General features: G+C 39.4%; 1 protein-coding gene across 3 annotated transcripts in view; it reads right to left on the bottom strand.

Moving 5' to 3' along the window:
* The window catches only part of aspg (asparaginase homolog (S. cerevisiae)), a 68776-nt gene that overhangs the window by 32603 nt on the left and 15941 nt on the right, over window positions 1-20232 (bottom strand). For all 3 annotated transcript variants that reach the window (XM_073039771.1, XM_073039770.1, XM_073039772.1), the window contains exons 4-9: window positions 19121-19232; window positions 17917-18042; window positions 12685-12768; window positions 12447-12573; window positions 5253-5365; window positions 2197-2382 (exon numbers count right to left, since the gene is read on the bottom strand). In XM_073039771.1, the coding sequence (XP_072895872.1) occupies window positions 2197-2382; window positions 5253-5365; window positions 12447-12573; window positions 12685-12768; window positions 17917-18042; window positions 19121-19232 (748 nt within the window). The remainder of the gene's footprint in view (window positions 1-2196; window positions 2383-5252; window positions 5366-12446; window positions 12574-12684; window positions 12769-17916; window positions 18043-19120; window positions 19233-20232) is intronic.

Raw genomic sequence — 20232 nt, 5'->3', positions numbered from 1 at the left:
TGTTTGAAATCATCTAGAATAAGCACTTCAATGTGTTAAGAAGCCAAAAGTAAAATAGATGCAAGGAAAACAGACCATTCAACTAGTCATCACTAAATTACCAGAAGTACATTCTATTCTTACACTTGCATCTTAATTGGCAGAGTACTGAATGCTCCTTTCATTTTGAGTGAGCTAATGATTAACAATTCTGATAAAAGCATTTGGATTAATTTATACAACACATGCAAAATGCTAGAGGAACTCAGCAGGCCATGCAGCAGCTAGGTTAAAAAAAAGAGTAACCAGTCGACATTTCGGGCCGAGATTTATTTTACGACTGGAAAGGAAGGGTAGAAGTCAGAGCAAGAAGGTAGTAGGGGTGGCGGGGGGGGGCAGGGCAGAAGCTCAAGGTAGTGAAATAGGAAGGAGGAGGGGTGAAGTAAAAAGCTGGGAAATTGGTGAAAGATAAAGGGCTGGAGGAGGGGGACTCTGATAGGAGAGGATAGAAGACCATGGAAGAAAGGGAAAGGGGAGAAGCCGAGGGAAGTGATGGGCAGGAAAGGAGATAAGGTGAGAGGGAAACAGGAATAGTGAAGGATTGGGGTGGGGATGGGGGAAATTTACTGGAAATATAAGAAATCTATGATCATTACATCAAGTTGGAGGCTACCCAGATGGAATACAAGGTGTTGCTCGCCCAACCCAATTGTGGCCTCATTGTGGCAGTAGAGGAGGCCATGGACTGACATGTTAGAATGGGAAGTAAAATTTAAATGAGTGGCTACAGGGAGATCCTGCTTTTTCCCAGCAGACAGAACATTGGAGCTCGGCAAAGCGGTCTCCCAATCTATGTTGGGTCTCACCAATATAGAAGGGCCACCCCAGGAATACCGGATACAGCAGATGATACCAGACTCACAGGTGAAGTGTCACCTCACCTGGAACGACTGTTTGGGGCCCTGAGTGGTAGTGAAAGAGGTGGTTTAAGGGCAGGTGTGACCCTCGCTCACCTCATCTCCTTACTTGCCCATCACCACTCTGGTGCTCCTTCTCCTATTGTCTTCAACACTCTCCCATTAGATTCTCCCTTCTCCAGCCCTTCACCTCGTTTGGTTTCAGCTATCACCCACTACCTTCTATTTCTTCATGCTGGGCCCCCACCTTCTTACTGACTTCTCCAACCTTTCCAGTCCTGGAGGGTTTCGCCTGAAACGTCAACTGTTTACTCTTTTCCATAGGTGCTGCCTGGCCTGCTGAGTCCCTCCAGCATTTTTTTGTGTTGCTTGAATCTACAGATTTTCTGTTTGGATTAATTGATGCATCATTTCACCTCTTGAAGCAAAATCAGGAGAAAGAAATATACAAGTCCAATTGTCAAATTTGCAACAATCTATGTTTTTCATATCTTGTAGCCTTTAGACGATTGGTTAAGGCATTACATTTTCAGGCACCTAATCACTTGTACTATACAAATTGGAATATAGGAATGGACTACAATTCCACAGTGAAATATATTCTGTACATGATATGCCTGTATACTAAAAAGAGGTGCATAAATAATAGCACCTTGAGGGACTATTGAAAACTCAATTAAATTAACCCAGATGTTTGTTTGTTGTTGTTTTATAGAACAATTCTTAACTACGGTAAATGGTGGTGCTCCTCCTGAATCCACGTGTAAAAACTTCAGTCATTTGGTAGGAACTGAAGGTAAGCAAGCAGAGTTACTCTTATCCCAACTGCCTTTGTTCCCAGGGGTCAAAACCAGTCATTTTGCAAGAGAACAAATTCCTGCAATTTACTGGCAGACAACAAAAGCCTCTTGTTTCTGCTACAGATTGTACATTCCGCCCAAAAAGCCTCACTTAACTACAGGATCTGCAGTTGCACCTTCCTGTTTTTATGCACTGATATACCTGAAGGTGGCAGCAGAGAATGGAGTCCAGACTTGGAAAACTGGTAGTCAAGAGATAACCTCAGAAAATCTATTCATTTCACTTCAAAAAATATATAATAATTATACATATAATACTGAGAAACATTTTCTAATTAACCAGAAATAATGATGTTCCTGATCAATGGGGAAGAATACCTACTCCAGTGTTCCTCAGGCATTGTTAATCCATCCATTAGAATAAACGAAAAAATCTTGAGCTGAAGAATGCAGCAAAGGAGAACACCTTGCACAAATATTTAATTGGATCAGCAACTAACCTTTCCTGTGGCATATGACTCAGTAACAGAACCTCGCAAGCACTGAGTGCAGTTTATTATCAGGACTCCACGATCTACAGCTTTCTTGAGTTCCTCCAACATATCAGGACGATTATCTGGCGCATTGCCTGATCCGTAAGTCTCCAGCACAATACCTTCCATTGGTGGTTGCAAAAAGGCTCTTACCTGTAAACAAATTTCAGCAAGGCTCTAATTTAATAGATTTTTTTCTTATTAGCTCTTACCCATTACAAAAACTTAAATTTTCCTCTTATCCACTAATGTATTCCTTGAGAGCAGAATTACACACTATCAAATAAATTTCTTCCATTCCTCTTAATAAACAGTTAATCCTATTATCCATATCATACTCTGAATTATTGTTCAGAACTGGTACCCAAGAAGATTGCACACATCCTGCTCAATAGGATCTGAAAGAATGCATTCAACTATACTGATACAAGTATTGTGCACAGTCGACTGGCTGCCGGAGGTCTCTCTACTTGGCAAATTGCTCTTTCATTGGTGGGGAAGGGGCTGCTGCTGATTCTTACCTTGGAGAACTTGGGGCGGGAGCACTGGACTTTAACATCGCAAACAGCGAGTTGCTTTTTTTTTGTTAGGGAGGTGGGGGAGGGCTGTTACTTTGCTGCTGCTTATGCATGGGAGGGGGAGTGGGGAAGGCTTTGGTGTTCTAACATTATTACTGTCATTCATTATTTGGGGCACTCTTCTGTTTTCATGGATGTCTTTGAAGAGCAAGAATTTCAGGTTGTATATTGTATACATTCTCAGATCTTAAATGTGAATAAATGCTAATTAAATGTCTGGAAGGCCCAGAAATGTACATTTTATGGAAAGCAGTAAACTGCACAATGACCATTCAAACTTTCTTTCCCATAACTATAGTGGGACATTTGAAGAAAATAGTAATCTACCTTCAAAATGTTGTAAATGAAAATTGGATGACATCCATAGATTTAAATACCTATATTTCTTTAACACAAGTTTTAGCTTTGTCATCTTGGTGATGGAATGGCATCTAGTTCCCTAATATGAGGTCATTCAAATGATTGGAGGACCAACTTGCATTAAATACTGATGACCATACTATAATCATACCATACCAAATAAGAGGTGGAATCTTCAAAGATTAATGTGCAAAAATTAATTTATCCAAAAAGTTAAGGGGTGGGCAGAGAAACAATTCCAACTATTATGTAGCTCAAATATTGCAACTCATGCTACTTTTTCACCCAACAATATCTGATAATCACTTGGAGTTTCCAAGTACCCATGAGACTAATCCCCAGGTATCTCGAAGTCCACAAATCCAATGGGGGAGAGGGGTAAAAACAGAGATAAGGATATGCCCTTCATCCAATCCCATTCCTCAAATGAAACTGGATCAAATTCTGCTTGTACTGGAAAACTGAGATCCAGGTACTGATCCAAACTCCTGCCTTACTTAATGTGCCCAGAATTAACCATCCTACTCTTATCAGAATTTTTAACATAAAATCCATCCCCACTTCATTAAGTTTTCCATGCATCAAAAGGGCATTAAATTTAGAAAGAAAGATTTTCCCCAGGTCTATGCTGTTGGAGATTATGCAACTTGCTACTGGGTGCAAGAACGAACCTAGCTCAATAAAATCTCAATGAGAAAGAATCTTACATGCAGTTGGCTCTATTACAATAATGCATCCACAGTGCTGCGGCACATTTATATCTGTTCAAAAAATGTAATTAATTTTTAACATGTGTTTGGCTGTGTAAAACAATACCAGAGCCTTTGAATAACACTGCTTCTACTTCCTGGGCAGACCGAGGTCCTTTAGAGTATGCAGGATTCTGCTTCACGTTCTACTAGTTGGTTGCTGCCAGTAGAATCTTCTATGCAGTGGTGTGCAGGGGCAACGGCATCAAGACGGGTAATGGCAACAGACTCAAACTGATTAGAAAGGATGGTTCCATTATAGGAGTCAAACTGGACATACTGGAGGCTGTGGAAGAACAAAGGACCCGACAGAAAATCCTGGCCATTCTGGACAATGTATCTCACCCTCTGCATGCCACCTTGGTTGAACAGAGGATCACTTTTAGTAAGAGGCTAAGACAACTGCATTGCTCCAAAGAGTGCTATACGAGGTCATTCTTATCCTTGGTGCCATTTGGCTCTATTAAGAGAGAATCTATAGCCAGGAAAATTTCGACCACCCCCTCCACCTCATGTTAGACTGTGGCAACTTTTTATAAAAAAAATTCTTTCTACTTCTCTTCTAATATTTAAATCTGTGCACTTGTAATGCTACTGTGACACTGCAATTTCCTTTGGGATCAATGAAGTATCACCCCTCTTACAAATCGAGACTAAAATATCAGCTGCTTTTCAACATCATAATGAAAATGAAAGTTAAATAGAAAAGACAAGGATCAATTTGAAGCATTGACCTTCCACTTTCGTAGATGTTGCTGACAGCATCTTTTACTTTTTGTTTCAAATTTCCAACATCAACTCTCATTAACTTGTTTTCAGCAAGTTCACAATAACTTCAGAAAGCAATTTGACCCAAAGCTGAAAGTTGATCCATTTTGTTAGTAAATAGTGCAAATCTGTCAGCCTACTTACTTGGATATGCATCTGTTAGTGTAGTGTCCTTATATCACAGACAGACACACACACACACACACACACACACACACACACACACACACACACACACACACACACACACACACACACACACACACACACACACACACACACACACACACACACACACACACACACACACACACACACACACACACACACACACACACACACACACACACACACACACACACACACACACACACACACACACTCTTTCATACCTTACCTTGCTATCACCAACATAGCAGATAATTTATAAATGTCACCACCATTACTGCTGTGGAAACACCAATATACATATACAATTTTTCCATTCAATATTCTTATTGGTAATTAATGTTTCACTTTGACCATCAAAAAAAGTCTTTAGCTAATTCATCAAGTACAGGGCAGTTACCGTGGCAGCAGTGATTCCAGGAAAGAGCCGTAACAATCCCACATTTCGATTCATGTTGGTGTGAACTCTAAATTTCTTAGTTGACCGCGGTCTCCAAACATCATCCCAGTTTACTATAGAAAACAAACAATTTCTCTGCAGTTTAATAAAACTGATTTCCATTCCATGGAGAACAGCATGTTTAAAAAAAGAAATTTGGAAAAAATACAACTAAATCAAATTAGGTTATTTCAGCAAGTCGATCTTTTCATCTTTGGCCCTTTGCTTTCAGTTCAGCCCAAAGCCAAAGGGATTACAGATACAGAAAGTTCCAAAAACATACTGTGTTTGAATAGTTTTATTCTAGTTCCTGGTGAAGGGAGGATCGTGACAAAATTTTCAAAAAGAAAGTGGACTGCTTTGAAAAATGTACAAGGGTGATGTTCTGAGTCACAGTTAAACATTGTTAGAGAACAGTGGAAGAAGTTCCTCTCCACACAAGTTAAACCACTTGGCATTGAAACATTGAACATAGGCAGCTGAAGATTGTAACACGTTAGATTATTTATTCGTTTTCGTTATTTGGAAAAAAACTAGTACTTGAAATATCACATTTTAAACATGATAGATAAATTAATATGGAACTGTTTTGATTGTTCAACTGACCAAGAGCTGATGTTGATCATTTCCTTTCAAGGGTGCAATCTTTGTTGTGCTAACCATCTTATCAGGCATGTTACAGAAGTGCTTGTTCCCCTTTCTCAAAGGGATAAAGACAAATTTCAGTCAAGCAAAAGCTTCCGAAAAGGCAATGCTGAGTTTTGCGAAACTATGTTGTGTGACGATTCTCAAGCAGATAAAGAGATAGGAAATGCTGGAGGTATTGAAAACCATCCTGATTTTAGCATGCAGGGTAACCCAAGTATATGGTTATCGTTGCATGTACCTTGTATTAGGTATTCATACATCAGATTCCATTGAGAAAATCCAAACACAATTGCAATTGCACTTGTCTATTAATTGATCTATAGAGCGTTTGTCCTTCCAATAGTACTGAAAGTCCTGAATCAAGGCCAGACACCCTTAAGACTGAGGATCAGCTGGAAGGACAGACCCAGTAACACCAGTGTACTGGAGAGGACCAACGTGAACAGATTCCCACCACAAGAAAGCCACATCAACTCCAATGGATAGGTCATATCCATGTTCATGCCATCATGGAGGCTACCTAGACAGAATGAGGCATTGCTCCTCCAACCGGAGGATGACCTCATCGTGGCAAAAGCAACAGCCATGGACCAACATGTTGGAATGGGAATGGGAATTGGAATTACAATGGTTGACCACCAGGAAATTCCACTTCTGGTGATTTTTATCTCCACCCCCACTCTCTGGTTTCCATGGAGAACAATCACTTCCTCCATTCGTCCATCCCCACTAATCTCCCTCCTGATACACATCCTTGCAAATAACAAATGTTACACCTGCCCATTCATCTCCTCCCTTCCCAAACAGTACATCCAGCTGAGGACCGATATAGTAGCTATCACTAAAGAGGTAGTGCTGAGCAAACTTGTGGGCCTAAAGATAGACCAATCCCCTGGTCCTGATGGAATACATCCCAGGGTGCTGAAAGAAATGACAGATTATAGTGGAGGCTTTGGTGATAATTTAAAAACATAGAAACATAAGAAAAACATACAGCAGAATATAGGCCCTTCGGCCCACAAAGCTGTGCCAATCATGTCCCTACCTTAGAACTACCTAGGCTTTACCCAGAGCCCTCTATTTTCTAAGCTCCATGTAGCCATCCAGGAGTCTCTTAAAAGACCCTATCGTTTCCACCTCCACCGCCGCCGATAGCCCATTCCATGCACTCACCATTCTCTGCGTAAAAAAAACTTACCCCTTTCATCGCCTCTGTACCTACTTCCAAGCATCTTAAAACTATGCCCTCTCGTGCTAGCCATTTCAGCCCTGGGAAAAAGCCTCTGACTATCCACATGATCAATGCCTCTCATTATCTTGTACACTTCTATCAGGTCACTACAGTGAGAAAAGGCCGATTTCACTCAACCTGTTCTCATAAGGCATGCTCCCCAATCCAGACAGCATCCTTGTAAATCTCCTCTGCATCCTTTCTATGGTTTCCACGTTCTTCCTATAGTGAGGCGACCAGATTTGAGTACAGTACTCCAAGTGGGGTCTGACCAGGGTCCTGTATAACATTACCTCTCAGCTCTTAAACTCAATCCCACGACTGATGAAAGCCAATGCACCATATGCCTTCCTAACCACAGAGTCAACCTGCCAAAATTCTCTGGAATCTGGGCAGCAAGTCCCGGCAGATTAGAAGAAAGTGAATGTCATGCCACTGTTCAAAAACAGATGTAGGCAAAAGGCAGGTAACTGTAGGCCAGTTAGTTTAACATCTGTAGTTGGGAAAATGCTATCATTCAGGAATCAAAAGAAGAAACAGAGGCATCTAGAAAGAAATGGATCCATCAGGTAGACACACCATATATTCAGCAAAGGCAGGTCCTGTTTGACAAACTTACTGGAGTTCTTTGAGGATATAATGAGTGCAGTGGATTGAGGGGAGTAGATTGATGTTATTTACTTGGATTTCCAAGAAGGCGTTCAATAAGGTGCCACATAAAAGACTTATCCATTAGATAAGGATGCATTGAGTTGGGGGTGATGCATTAGCATGGATAGAGGATTGCTTAACTAATGGAAAGCAGAGAGTTGAGATACATGGGTGTTACTCTGGTTGGCAATCAGGGGTGAGCAGTGTACTGCGGGGTTCATGCTGGGCTCGCAACTGTTCATGACATACATTAGAGATTTGGAAGAGGGACCGAGTGTAGTGTATTTAAGTTTGCCGATGACACTAAATTGAGTGGAAAAGCAAATTGTGCAGAGGATACAGAGAGTTTGCAGAGAGATATAGGTAGGTTAAGTGAGTGGGGAACAGTCTGGCAGACAGAATACAATGTTGATAAATGCAAGGCCATCCACTCTGGAAGGAAAAGTGGATGCTGCTGTGCAGAACAACTTGGGAGTGTTTGTGCATGAATCATAAAAGGGTTGGTTTGCAAGAGCAGCAGGCTATCAGGGCGGCAAATGGAATGTTGGCCTTCATTGTTGGAGGAGATTAAATTTAAAAGCAGGGAGGTTATGCGACAACTGAATATGGTACTGATGAGGCCACACCCAGAGTACTGCGTGCCGATCTGGTCTCCTTACTTGAGGTAGGATATATTCTGTCTAGGAAGCCTCTAACCTGAAGGCATGAACATAGATTTCTCCTTCTGGAGATTCTTTCTCTTTCCCCTTCTTTTCTGCACTCTAGCCTCTTAACTCTTTCATCAACCTGCCCATCACCTCTCCCTTGTGCCCCTCCTTCCCTTTCTCCCATGGTCAATTCTCCTCTATCAGATTCCTTCTCCAGCCCTCTATCTTTCAAACCCACCCATCCCCACACCCCACCTTTCTATACCCCGACCTTTCCAGTCTTAAAGGGCTGATGTTTTGGGGCATGACTTTTTATTCCTCTCCATAGACGCTGCCCGACTTGCTGACTTCCTCCAGCATTGTGCACGCGTTACTCCGGATTTCCAGCATCAGCAGAACCCCGTTTATGAGAAGGGCTAGACACAGGTTTGTGATAGACCCCAAGCTTATAATACTATGAAAGTAATCCATGAATAGCAAAATCAAAAAAGTAGAAATATTTGTATACAAATAAAAGCTTGGATTTTATAATATGCTCAAGCCATTCATGACACATTAATTTGCTACAGACTTCCTATTGGCTTTTCCATTAGAATTTATTCAGAATCCATTTTGCTACAGTACTCTGTATCAGATCTGGGAAAAATTAAAACTAAGTTGTAGTATTTGTTGCTGAGTCATTAGCCTTAATAATCAGACTCAACCAGGAAGTGGAACTTGGAATGAGTAAACTAAAGCTAAATCATATGGAAAGTGAAGGAGCAAGCAGGAGAGAAATAGAAAGGGAGTTATTTAAACAAAAAAGTACTTCACTTTGTCCAAAGTTGCCAACGTGACAGTGATACATGACTTGTAAGGCCAAAAAGAACAGTTACCAATAGACAAAGCAGCTAGTCATTGAGAAATTACAAAGCTAAACATCCTTTGGAACAATCAGTGGGTTTCGATACTACAGGTTAAACAAGGTCCATGTACCAATAGCAAGACTTTTGGTGAATTATGTGCTACTGCAATTTCCAGAGTGGAGAGTTCAGAAAGCAATTACCCAATTTCTGAACTTAACATTAAGCTATTTTGTGACAATCATCTCGGATAGCAAAGAACTGCAAAATTCCAGGATTTTACCCAATTACAGAACATACTCAATTTGATCACAATTACAAGAGATTACCTAAACCGTGCCTTCTGAATAACACTTTGAAATAAATGCCATAGTAATTCTGTTCACTAATGATTTCAGTTCACAAGGTTAAGACCTTTGCCTTTTATCTTTAATTTGTGAATTTATTTTATTACAATTCTTTAAAGCCCCAAACTGCTATATTAAAAAAAATAGCAGTTTGCTGCCAAGGAGATTGTATGCATTGGTAGTATTCGACTCCCCATTTTTGAAAACAGGAAGCCACCTAGAGAACAACACAAATAAGAGATTTCATTTCCTGCCGCAAGTAGAAATACAAAATTCCACATTGTTCAGTGATTCACAATTTTATGGAGAAGGAAACAGACACCTTTTGGAATGTTGTGGAGGAGAGTAGCAAGGGAGATAACCACAAATCCAAAGGTGGCCAAGAGTTTAAAGATTCTGTCAAAACTGATTCAAACAAACAAATCTTATGATACAAAGTTTGGGATTATAATTTAATTGCTGTCTTCTCACCCTTCACATTTGATAATCAATTTGTCAGCAACGTGACACAAAATAAGTAGCTTAATAATAAGCCATTACACAGAAAAAAGAAAGAAACTATATTGATTTTTAAAGGAAATAAGATTCAGAATTGCTTCCTTTCATTGACTTGGAATAAATTGTTTTGAAATGCTGAGGGCATGAAGAGGATATTTTTTTTCTATCTAGCTCAGCTTAGTATTTCTACGTGTCATAACCAGCTTCAAATTTATTAACTGGTTCCATATACACTCGGGGGCCACTTTATTAGGTAGACCTGCTCATTAATGCAAATATCTAATTGACCAATCAAATAGCAGCAATTAAATGCTTAAAAACATGCAGACATGTCAAGAAGTTCAGTTGTTCAGGCCAAGCATCAGAATGGGAAGCATGATCCAAGTGACTTTGACCTGCATCTGACTTAGTATCAGACGGGGTGCTTCGAGTATCTTGGAAACTGATTTCCTGGGACTTTCAAGCACAAGTCTCAAGAATTTACAGAGAAAGGTACGAGAAACAAAAAACCTCCAGTAAGCTGGAGTTCTGTGGGTGAAAATGCCTTGTTAATGAGAGAGGTCAGAGAATGGCTAGACTACTTCAAGCTAATAGGAAGGTGACAGTGACTCAAATAATCACACATAACAGTGTTGTGCAGAAGCGCATCTCTGAACACTCTACACTTTCAACCTTGAAGTGGATAGACTACAGCAGCAGAGGACCACAAACATACATAATCAAGTAAAAATATTACACTGCCTTAATTTATGGGGAGGAAAGGAAGGGTTTTTTAAGTTGCAATTTAAAAACTGCCATCAATTCTGCAATTATAGCAGCAGTCCCTGTGGGACAATTATAGGAACAATCTTAAAAACAAGAGGTTAATGTCTGATGTAGCATTGCATAGAATCCAACATGAATCTTCTGTGCTCCACCCTTCTGCTCGTAGTTCACAGCATTTACCGAAACATTCAGGACACTTAGCACAACAAGCAGCATCTGAACAAAGAGAACCAGTTGATATTTCAAGTTAATGACCTGTCATCAAATCATTGACCTGAAATATTATTTGCTTCTCTCCACATGTACAGCTGTCCAGACGGCACATGCTCAATTTCAGATTTCCATCATCAGTTTTACTTTTCATTTTTAGCATTTAGTTCTATTAATAATATCTGCATTTATTTTAAATTCAGATAACCCTTCCACGTGTTAGTGATAACAATTTCTTATTCATCTTCCCTTTCTTGAAGATTTGTTTTACATTTCCTTTTACTGATGGACTTTTTAAACTATTAGATCAAATTAAAATATACAATTTGATTTTCATAGTCCAAGTATTCATATTTGATGGAGGTTAACACCTGCTTGGAGAGGTTATTTGAACCCAATGTCAAGGACAAAACTATGTGGTAGATCTTGCTGTGGTCATGCAGGGCTAATACAGGGCTAATGCAGTTGCTTTTGCAGTATGCTATCTACACTCTTGACACAATATTAAGTACCTTAAGTATCTAACAAAATAGCCACAGTGTACATTCTCCAGTTACCCTGCTCCAAAAAGGAATCCCTACTAACACCAGATAATATCTGGTCTGTGTACTCTAATGTTTTACACCTTTACTTCTACCTTAATACCAGGTGAATTCCTCAGCTAAATAACTTTGCATATTTATAAATTAACACAAAAAGTTATAAACTGAAGTTCCTCCTCTTAAAAACAAAACTGGAGAGAAGGAATGAGAGGATTAAGAAAGGTCTGTTAAACAACACAGATTCTCTTGAAGAGGTTCAGTCCTAGAGAACTACACACTTAAATGAATGTTGAGTTTTGTATCATGAAACCACTTGGTAAAACATAACTAGATATTTCATTATATTAAGCACTAGTCATGGATGGCTAGTTGAGATGTCATACAAATTAAGTTTTATAATGGTAACTTACAATTAAAGTATCATGGGACACTCAAAAATATACACCTGGATGATGAATATATACTTAATTTGTCCTTTTTGTCTAATAATAAATGCAGCATGTACTTGGACTATCTGTGTAGTTTACCCTGCCAGTTACTAAAAAATAAATGGCAGTTATTTAAGTATGTTACTTTAATGTTTATTAACTTTAGTTACTTGCATTCAGCAAATCCGTAAAACAAACAATTCAAAGATTTTCTATGTGTTCCACATTTGTAACATTAAAAATAATGCCATTACTAAATCACACCCAATATTCTTGGAATTGATACTTATAAATTACGTAGAGTACTTAAATTTGATCAACAATTGGGCTATACAACTGCATTTACCTTTAATTTCTACTTCAGCATTGACAAGTGGCCGCATATTTGGTGAGGTAAATGCAGAAAAACTTGCCGAATCTATTTTTGTCACTTGATTTCCTCTGTACAACTTGTGTTGAAAGTAGAGACCAACCTAAATAATTTAACACAAAAATCAGTAATGCATACCAGTAAAGATATCAGTTTTCAAATTACCAAGTCAACCAGACTGGACCCTTCATTTCAGCAGAAGCTGTGTGCTTACCTCTGGAATCACAAACTGGCCAGCAATCAGCAATGCCCCAAGTAAATTATCATGGCCATCATTTCTCATCTCATAGATGGGAACCTAAAACAGTGCAATATTAAAAACAGAAATGATTAAAGGAAATTGATTTTAAAAATCTGGCTCAATGGCGTGAAACAGAGTGAAATAATTTCTTTTTGAAAAAACTTTGCCGTCCATTTCCTTTCATTGCATTTTTACCTTCCTCCTGCTGGATTGCACTGGCCAAACTAATGACTGCTAGAATTTGTTTTGCTCTGTTAGAAAAGACACTGGACATACAAAAGGCACTTGATAAAATCCTTCATAAGTGACTAAGTCCAGACATATAGACGTAACAGACAAGCTTCAAGGAATGTTTGACCAAAATAAAATTTTCAGAAGGCCAGGAATACGGGAACCAATACTAATGTTTTGGTACTTTGTTATATTTTGATTGTCAAATATTGCCCACCTCGTACATGTATAAGGGTGTGTATTTTTAGGATCTGAGTCTAAGATCTCCTTTTGCATGCTTGTATCCATCAAGTAAAGACTTAAATGTCTATTTTGATAGGGTGGAGCAGGTGTATGCAGTACTGTGGAAAATCCTACATATTCCCTAGGATATGGACAAGGAGGAACAGGCAGTATGTTATGCACTTCACGACAACGAACGTCAATGACCAAAAAGCTATATGATATACTTAGAGACTGAAGTTTCCTGGACTTGGCCTGCTATCAGGCCTGATGTACACAGCTAACCTCATTGGGCTCTCATACCCTGCAGTGAGGCAGTTCAGTCTCAGGCATTGGGGCTTCAGGCAATATAGTGTGGGAGGGGCACATCCTGACAGCAGCAAGCACAGGGACATACTCTTCCCTTCCGAGAAAATTGTCAAGAACTTCAGTTAATTTGACAAGGTGAAATTTAAGTGGGGTGGACACAGAACAACTCAGCTCTATTCAGCCTGAATTTTAATTTCACAACTGCATTCACATGACATCTACAGAATCCAGGGATCAGTTTCTGCTTCACATTACCTGTTCTTTCTCTGTAAAAGTTCTACCTCTGTCAATATCTTTTTCAGCTTTCATAAATGAATATACTTGCACTTGCTACAAAAATCAAAATAAAACTCTGCAAGTGTTCTGTTGTGTGCATTAGGGATGGATAATAAAATTCAGCAATTAGTATTTATTAATTAAAGCCCTCATTCCAGCTTGCTCCAGAATGCATTCAAATCCAGGTACTTCAAGTTCCACTATTGCCAAACATCAGGGACATTTAAGAATGCAAGATTCAAAGTTACAGAATTAAAGTTGTTACAGAATTAAAGTTGTTACAGAATTAAAGTTGTTACAGAATTAAAGTTGTTACAGAATTAAAGTTGTTACAGACAAATAAGAGTTATATAAATTGATCTAAATGTAGTAACATTTTGTCTACAGACTGCTGGCATGGTACTTTTGTAGATACATACATATTAAAACTCAAGTCGAATAAGTGCATAATTTGCCTCTCACACCACCATTGGAGTCAGGTCAAAGGTGAGACCCCAGAAGCACTTTGCACCAAACCTTTCAGATTCTACCCGTTATCTGAATGGGACCACTGACCTGGATTGAAATGTACAAACAAATATTTTCCCCTCCTCCACTTATTAATATCACTCATGTTTCACATTAATTTGTACTTTACTTTTTTTTAATTCTGAATATTTCAATCGTTTCAAACAATCTCAAAATGTCTCTGACCATAATTTAGAAGCAGTTAAATGATCTTCAATGGCAGCAAGCAGCCAAAAGGGCCTTTGAGGTTCATGTAGGATTCAGGATCTACTGCCCAAGGGTCATCACTGACTGCATCCTTCTCTGCACTGCCTGATGGCTACTGTAATGAAGACCCAAGTTTTATGGGCACCACAAAGCTACAAATGCTGCTGGAAGGGGGTGGGGGGGGGGGGGGGGTAGGAAGATGCAAGAGAATTCTACATGATCCAGCTGAGTTAGTTTACAAAATAACAATTTTATAGCATTCGGAATATGGTGAAACTTTGACCCATTCTGCTCCTGCATATCTGTGCCCAAGAAAGATTAGGTGGGATTGAGAGTATGTAGGAGATGGAGAGGTTTCAAACACACACCGATGAGCTGAGTGAATGGTGCAAGTGTGGCAGAAGAAATCCAATGCTAAAAAGGGCTCCGGCACTTTGGTGTACTTCACAGAAAAGCAGAGCATGCAATTTGAATTTTGCACGTGATTTTTTAACCCCCTAAAAATTCAATGCAATTTAATTTATCAACATAATGACAGATGGATTTGCATCATGCTCAAAGTTCAACCCAATTAAAGTAACTAACAAGGTTCCCCTCCTATACCTTATTCACATTAACAGCACTGAAGGCCCATTAATTAGAATTACTGGTTTCCCAAATGCTCATTGCAATTTCATAGGTCATGGGAAAATGTCTGTTTCATTTATCAATACCAGAATTCATTTATATTTTTATACAGAAGTGTCTAATTATCCACTTACATGGTAGTATTTGAACTTAATATAATCAAAGTTTGGCACTTCAATTACTAGTTTGGTAAATTAATCAGTAAGTTTTCATATTATAAGATACGAGAGAAGAATTAGTCTACTCAGCCCATCGAGTCAGCTGAGCCATTCCATCCAGGCCGATTTATTATCCCCATCAACCCCATTCTCCTGCCTTATCCCCGTAACCTTTGACACCGTGACTAACCAAGAACCTACCAGCCTCTGCTTTAAATATACTCAATGACGTAGCCTCCACAGCGGTCTATGGCAATGAATTCCACATGCATCACCCTCAGGCTTCCCATCTCTGTTCCAAATGAATGTCCCTCTATTCAGTGGCTGCACTCTCTGGTCCTAGCCTCTCCACATCTACTGTCTTGGCCTTTCAATATTCCACAGATTTCAATGAGTTTCCCACCCTCCCCCCACCCCCACCAGATTCTTCTAAACTCTAGTGAGTACAGGCCAAGTCCGGTCAAACACTCCTCATAGGTTAAGCCTTTCAATCCTAAAACCATTCTCACAAACCTCCTCTGGACCCTCTCCAATGCCAGCGCATCCTTTCTTAGACAAGGGGCGAAAAACTGCTCACAATTCTCCTTGTGTGGTCTGACCAATGTTTTATAAAGTCTCATAATTACATTCTTATTTTCATATTCTAGTCCTATTGAAATGAATGCTAACATTGCGTTTGCCTTCCTTACCACTGGCTCAACATGCAAGTTAACCTTCAGGTAATCCTGCACAAAGACTCCCAAATCCTCTTGTACCTCTGGTTTTTGAGCTTTCTCCCCTCTTAGAAAATAGTCTATACCTTCATTTCTTCTACCTAAATGAATGACCATACACTTTCAGACACTATTTCATCTGCCACTTCTTTGCTCATTCTCCCAATCTGTTCAAGTCCTTCTGCAGACTCCCTGCTTCCTCAAGACCATCTGCCCTGGTCTGCAAACTTGGCCACAAAGTCATCAATTCCATCATCTAAATCACTGACATATAATGTGGAACAAAATGCAGTCCCAATCAGGGCTCTACAGAACACCACAAGTCCTCAGTACCCAACCAGAGTAGGCCCTCTTTATCCTGACACTTTGTATTCTCCAATCAGCCAGTCTTTTAGCCATGCTAGATTCTTTCCTATAATACCATGGGCTCCTCATGTGTCGCACCTTGTCAAAGGCCTACTGATAATCTAAGCAAACATCCACTGACTGTCCTGCCTTTATTTCCTCAAAGAATTCCAACAGATATGTCAGGCAAGATTTCCCCAGATGGAAACCATGTTGACTTTGGCCTACTTTATTATAAATCTCCAAGTAACCAGAACCTCATCCTTGGTAATGGACTCCAACATCTTCCCACTAAAGTTAGGCTAACTGGTCTATAATTTCCTTTCTTTTGCTTTCCTCCATACTTAGAGTGGAGAGAGACATTTGGAGACATTTGCAATTTTCTAATTCTCCGATACCATTCCAGAATCTAGGAATCCTTGAAAGAGGATTACTAACAATATGTTCAGCTACCTCTTTCAGAAACCCGGGGGGGGGGGGGGGGGGGGTCTAGCCAGGTGACTTACTCATCTCCACTTCCCAAAACACCTTCTCTTTAGTAATAGAACCGACACTCACTTCTGCCCCCAACTCTCAAGTTTCTGGCATTCTGTTAGTGTCTTCCACAGACAAGGTATTTTGCATCAGTCTATCAAGTTCATTCACTATTTCTTGTCCCTCATTACTACCTCCCCAATGGTCCAGTTTCCACTCTCGCCCCTTATTCTTTTATATCTGAAAAAAAATGTTAGTATCCTCTGATATTTTTGGCTAGCTTGCCTTTACATTTCATTCCTTGTGTTTTTTTTAAAAATAAAGTTGCCTTTTGTTGGCTTTTAAAAAACTTCCCAATCCTCTAACTTACAAGTTCTGCAATATTATAAGCTCATTCTTGTTTTTATACTGTCTTTTGACATTCCTTGTTACCCAGTTGCCTCATCCTCCCTTTAGAATAATTCTTCTTCTTTAGGATGCAGCTATTTTGCACCTTCCAAATTGCTCCCAGAAGCTCCAGCCATTGCTAATCTACCACCATCCCTGCTAGTGTCCCCTTCCAATCAACTTTAGCCAGCTCCTTGCTCATGCCACTAATTCCCTTTACTCCACTGCAATACTGATACATCTATTTTCTCCCTTTCAAACTGCTAGGTAAATTTTATCATTATGATCACTGGCTCCCAAGGGTTCCTTTACTTTAAGCTCCCTAATTTAATTACACGACAGCCAATCACATTTGCCTTTCCCCTAGTGGGCTCAAACACAAGCTGCTCTAAAAAGCCAACTCAACAATTCTGCAAATTCCCTCTTAGTTTCTTAACTCTACCCACAAGAGCTCTACATCTTCCAGTCCTATGCCAGTTCTTCCCATGGATGTGATTTAGTTTCTTATTAACAGATCCACCCCACCCTGCCTACCTGTTTGTTCTTCCAATACAAGATGTATCCTTGGATGTTAATAAAGATGGCACTTGAAAATTAACCCCTTACAAGTCAGAAGCCTACAGGAATTAAACAATTTCTATTTACTGTATACCTTTTAAAGACCTATACAAATTCCAGGAGTACTGTTCTTAATATTGTATGTGGACTTTCTTTCCTTGTAAAGATCTGACTGAAGCACTACAACTTACTTGTGAGCCAGTCAGGATGATGGGCTTTCCTTGATTCTCACACATGAATGAAAGGGCAGAAGCAGTGTAAGCCATAGTATCTGTTCCATGAAGGATCACAAAGCCACTGTATTCTTGGTAGTGAGCCTGGCAACATACAAAAAACAAAGCTTAGAAAACTGCAGAGCTGTGAGACTGGCTTCTGATCTATGGCTTGCTCGTTGACTTGTGAGGAACAGACATATCAAATTTCACCTCAGCAGTGTAAATCCCACTTAGATCTTCCATTCTATATGCCAGGCATTTCGAATCATGCCTATCATGCTGCTGAAAGGGCAGTGACACAACTAGCACAGGAAATTAGAGTGTCTGATGCTACTCACCTGAAGAGTTTTAATCTGATACAATGCAGAATTTTCTGGTCTAAATTGTCCCTCACCCTTCAACATCACTGGCCAGTGTACAGGAATGATAGAATCTCCAACATTTCATAGTCCAACAGAATGCCCAAGGGAAATTTGGAAACCCAAGCTCATTTGCAAATTTACTGGTAACACTCAAAGCTCTTGACAGCAATATTGTCCAACAACTGTAATGTATGATTTTATAACTTTTAATACCACCTTAGAGCTTTGAAAATGTAAAACAAATCATCCAGCAAATTCCATGCCATTTCTAGTACTAAACCGTTAACACAACATTGTTTTTTAAAAAAAAATCAGGAAACTGATAACTCAATGCTGTGATAACAAATTATACAAGAGGAAAGAGTCTGATAGCTTGAAGGAACACTCTTGCATCAGTTCCTGTCTTGTCAATCAAGAATCCTACTGAATCAAAATCATTGTATGTTGAAATATGTCCGCTTAAGTTGAAGATGTACCAGAAAAGAAGGGTACATCAGTACTTGAGTTTGAAAATATTAAATGGTTTTAAACCAACATCCTACAAAAATAAAACCACAATCCCAATAATGCCAGCTTTCCACTGACTATAAAGGCAATCCGACCCAAGACTAGATTACCTTTGTGCGGCAATATCTTCATCAGTTTTTCAGAGCGTGGAGAGCAGAAACAGATCAGATCCAGGTCTTGAGCCAAATTCCTGTCAGACAGCAAGAGATCTGCCCCAAGACTATCATACCCTCAATGCAGGAATTTTAAACCTTTGCTACTTATTGCACCTATAAAATTCTCTGAAATACCTGACTCAAGTCTCAACTTACCTCTATATCAAGAGCAATCTTAGCCCAGTCATCTGTGGTCATGTTACAGGAGTCCAGCAAAGGTGAATATTCAATTACTGAGTACACAATCCTTTTGTTTGACCTTGTACAACTGCAAAACAAACACCAATACTTCATTTCTAACATCTTATACATGCACTTCATAATGGTTCATTATGATACACAGGATAAGAACCTCAGCCCATGTTGTGCCATGCTATTAAACTAGCAATTAAATGTCAACTTAAACTAATCCCTTCTGATGCAACCTAACCAGAGCTTCATAAAGCTGCAATACAACTTCCTGACTCTTGAACTCAATGTTTAAAATATAATAAAGTATACCATACTTTATCAACATATCAACCTACGCAGCCACCTTCAGGGAGCTATGAACTTGGACTCTGAGATCCCTCTACATCCACACTATTAAGGGTCTTGCCATTAACTGCGTACTTTCACTCTACGGTAGGTCTATCAAACTGATACCTCACACTTGACCACATTAAAATCCACTTGTGATTTCTCCATCCCATATCTGCAACTGATCTAAACCCTGCTCTACATTTTAGTAATCTTCTAAACTACCTGTATGATGTGGATTTAATAACCCAAACTACATTTCTATCCAAGTCAATTATATGCACTTGAGACTCCTCAATACCCGAAGCCTGGACTGACACCTTGCCCTACTGTCCTGTTTATTATTTATTGTAATGTCTGCACTGTTTTTGTGCACTTTATGCAGTCCAGTGTAGGTCTGTAGTCTAGTGTAGCTTTCTCTGTGTTGTGTTTTTTTTTATTACGTAGTTCAGTCTAGTTTTTTGTACTGTGTCATGTAACACCATGGTCCTGAAAAACTTTGTCTCATTTTTACTATGCACTGTACCAGCAGTTATGATCGAAATAACAATAAAAGTTGACTTGACTTGATGCATCACAAAAGCAGAAATCCCAGTATGAATCACTGGAATACTAGCCAGAACAAGTCCCATTAACCACTATCTCTGGCCTTCTCTCTGGCAAGCCAATCTCAAATCCAAATGGCAAAGTCACTGCAGATTAAATACAACTTAACCTTCTGGATGAAGTGACCTAGTGGGACCATGTTA

The sequence above is a fragment of the Hemitrygon akajei genome, chromosome 3, assembly GCF_048418815.1.
Source record: "Hemitrygon akajei chromosome 3, sHemAka1.3, whole genome shotgun sequence".
NCBI classification, from domain to species: Eukaryota; Metazoa; Chordata; class Chondrichthyes; order Myliobatiformes; family Dasyatidae; genus Hemitrygon; species Hemitrygon akajei.
The sequence above is the reverse complement of the archived record's forward strand: the minus strand, read 5'-3'. Positions and strand labels throughout refer to the sequence as shown.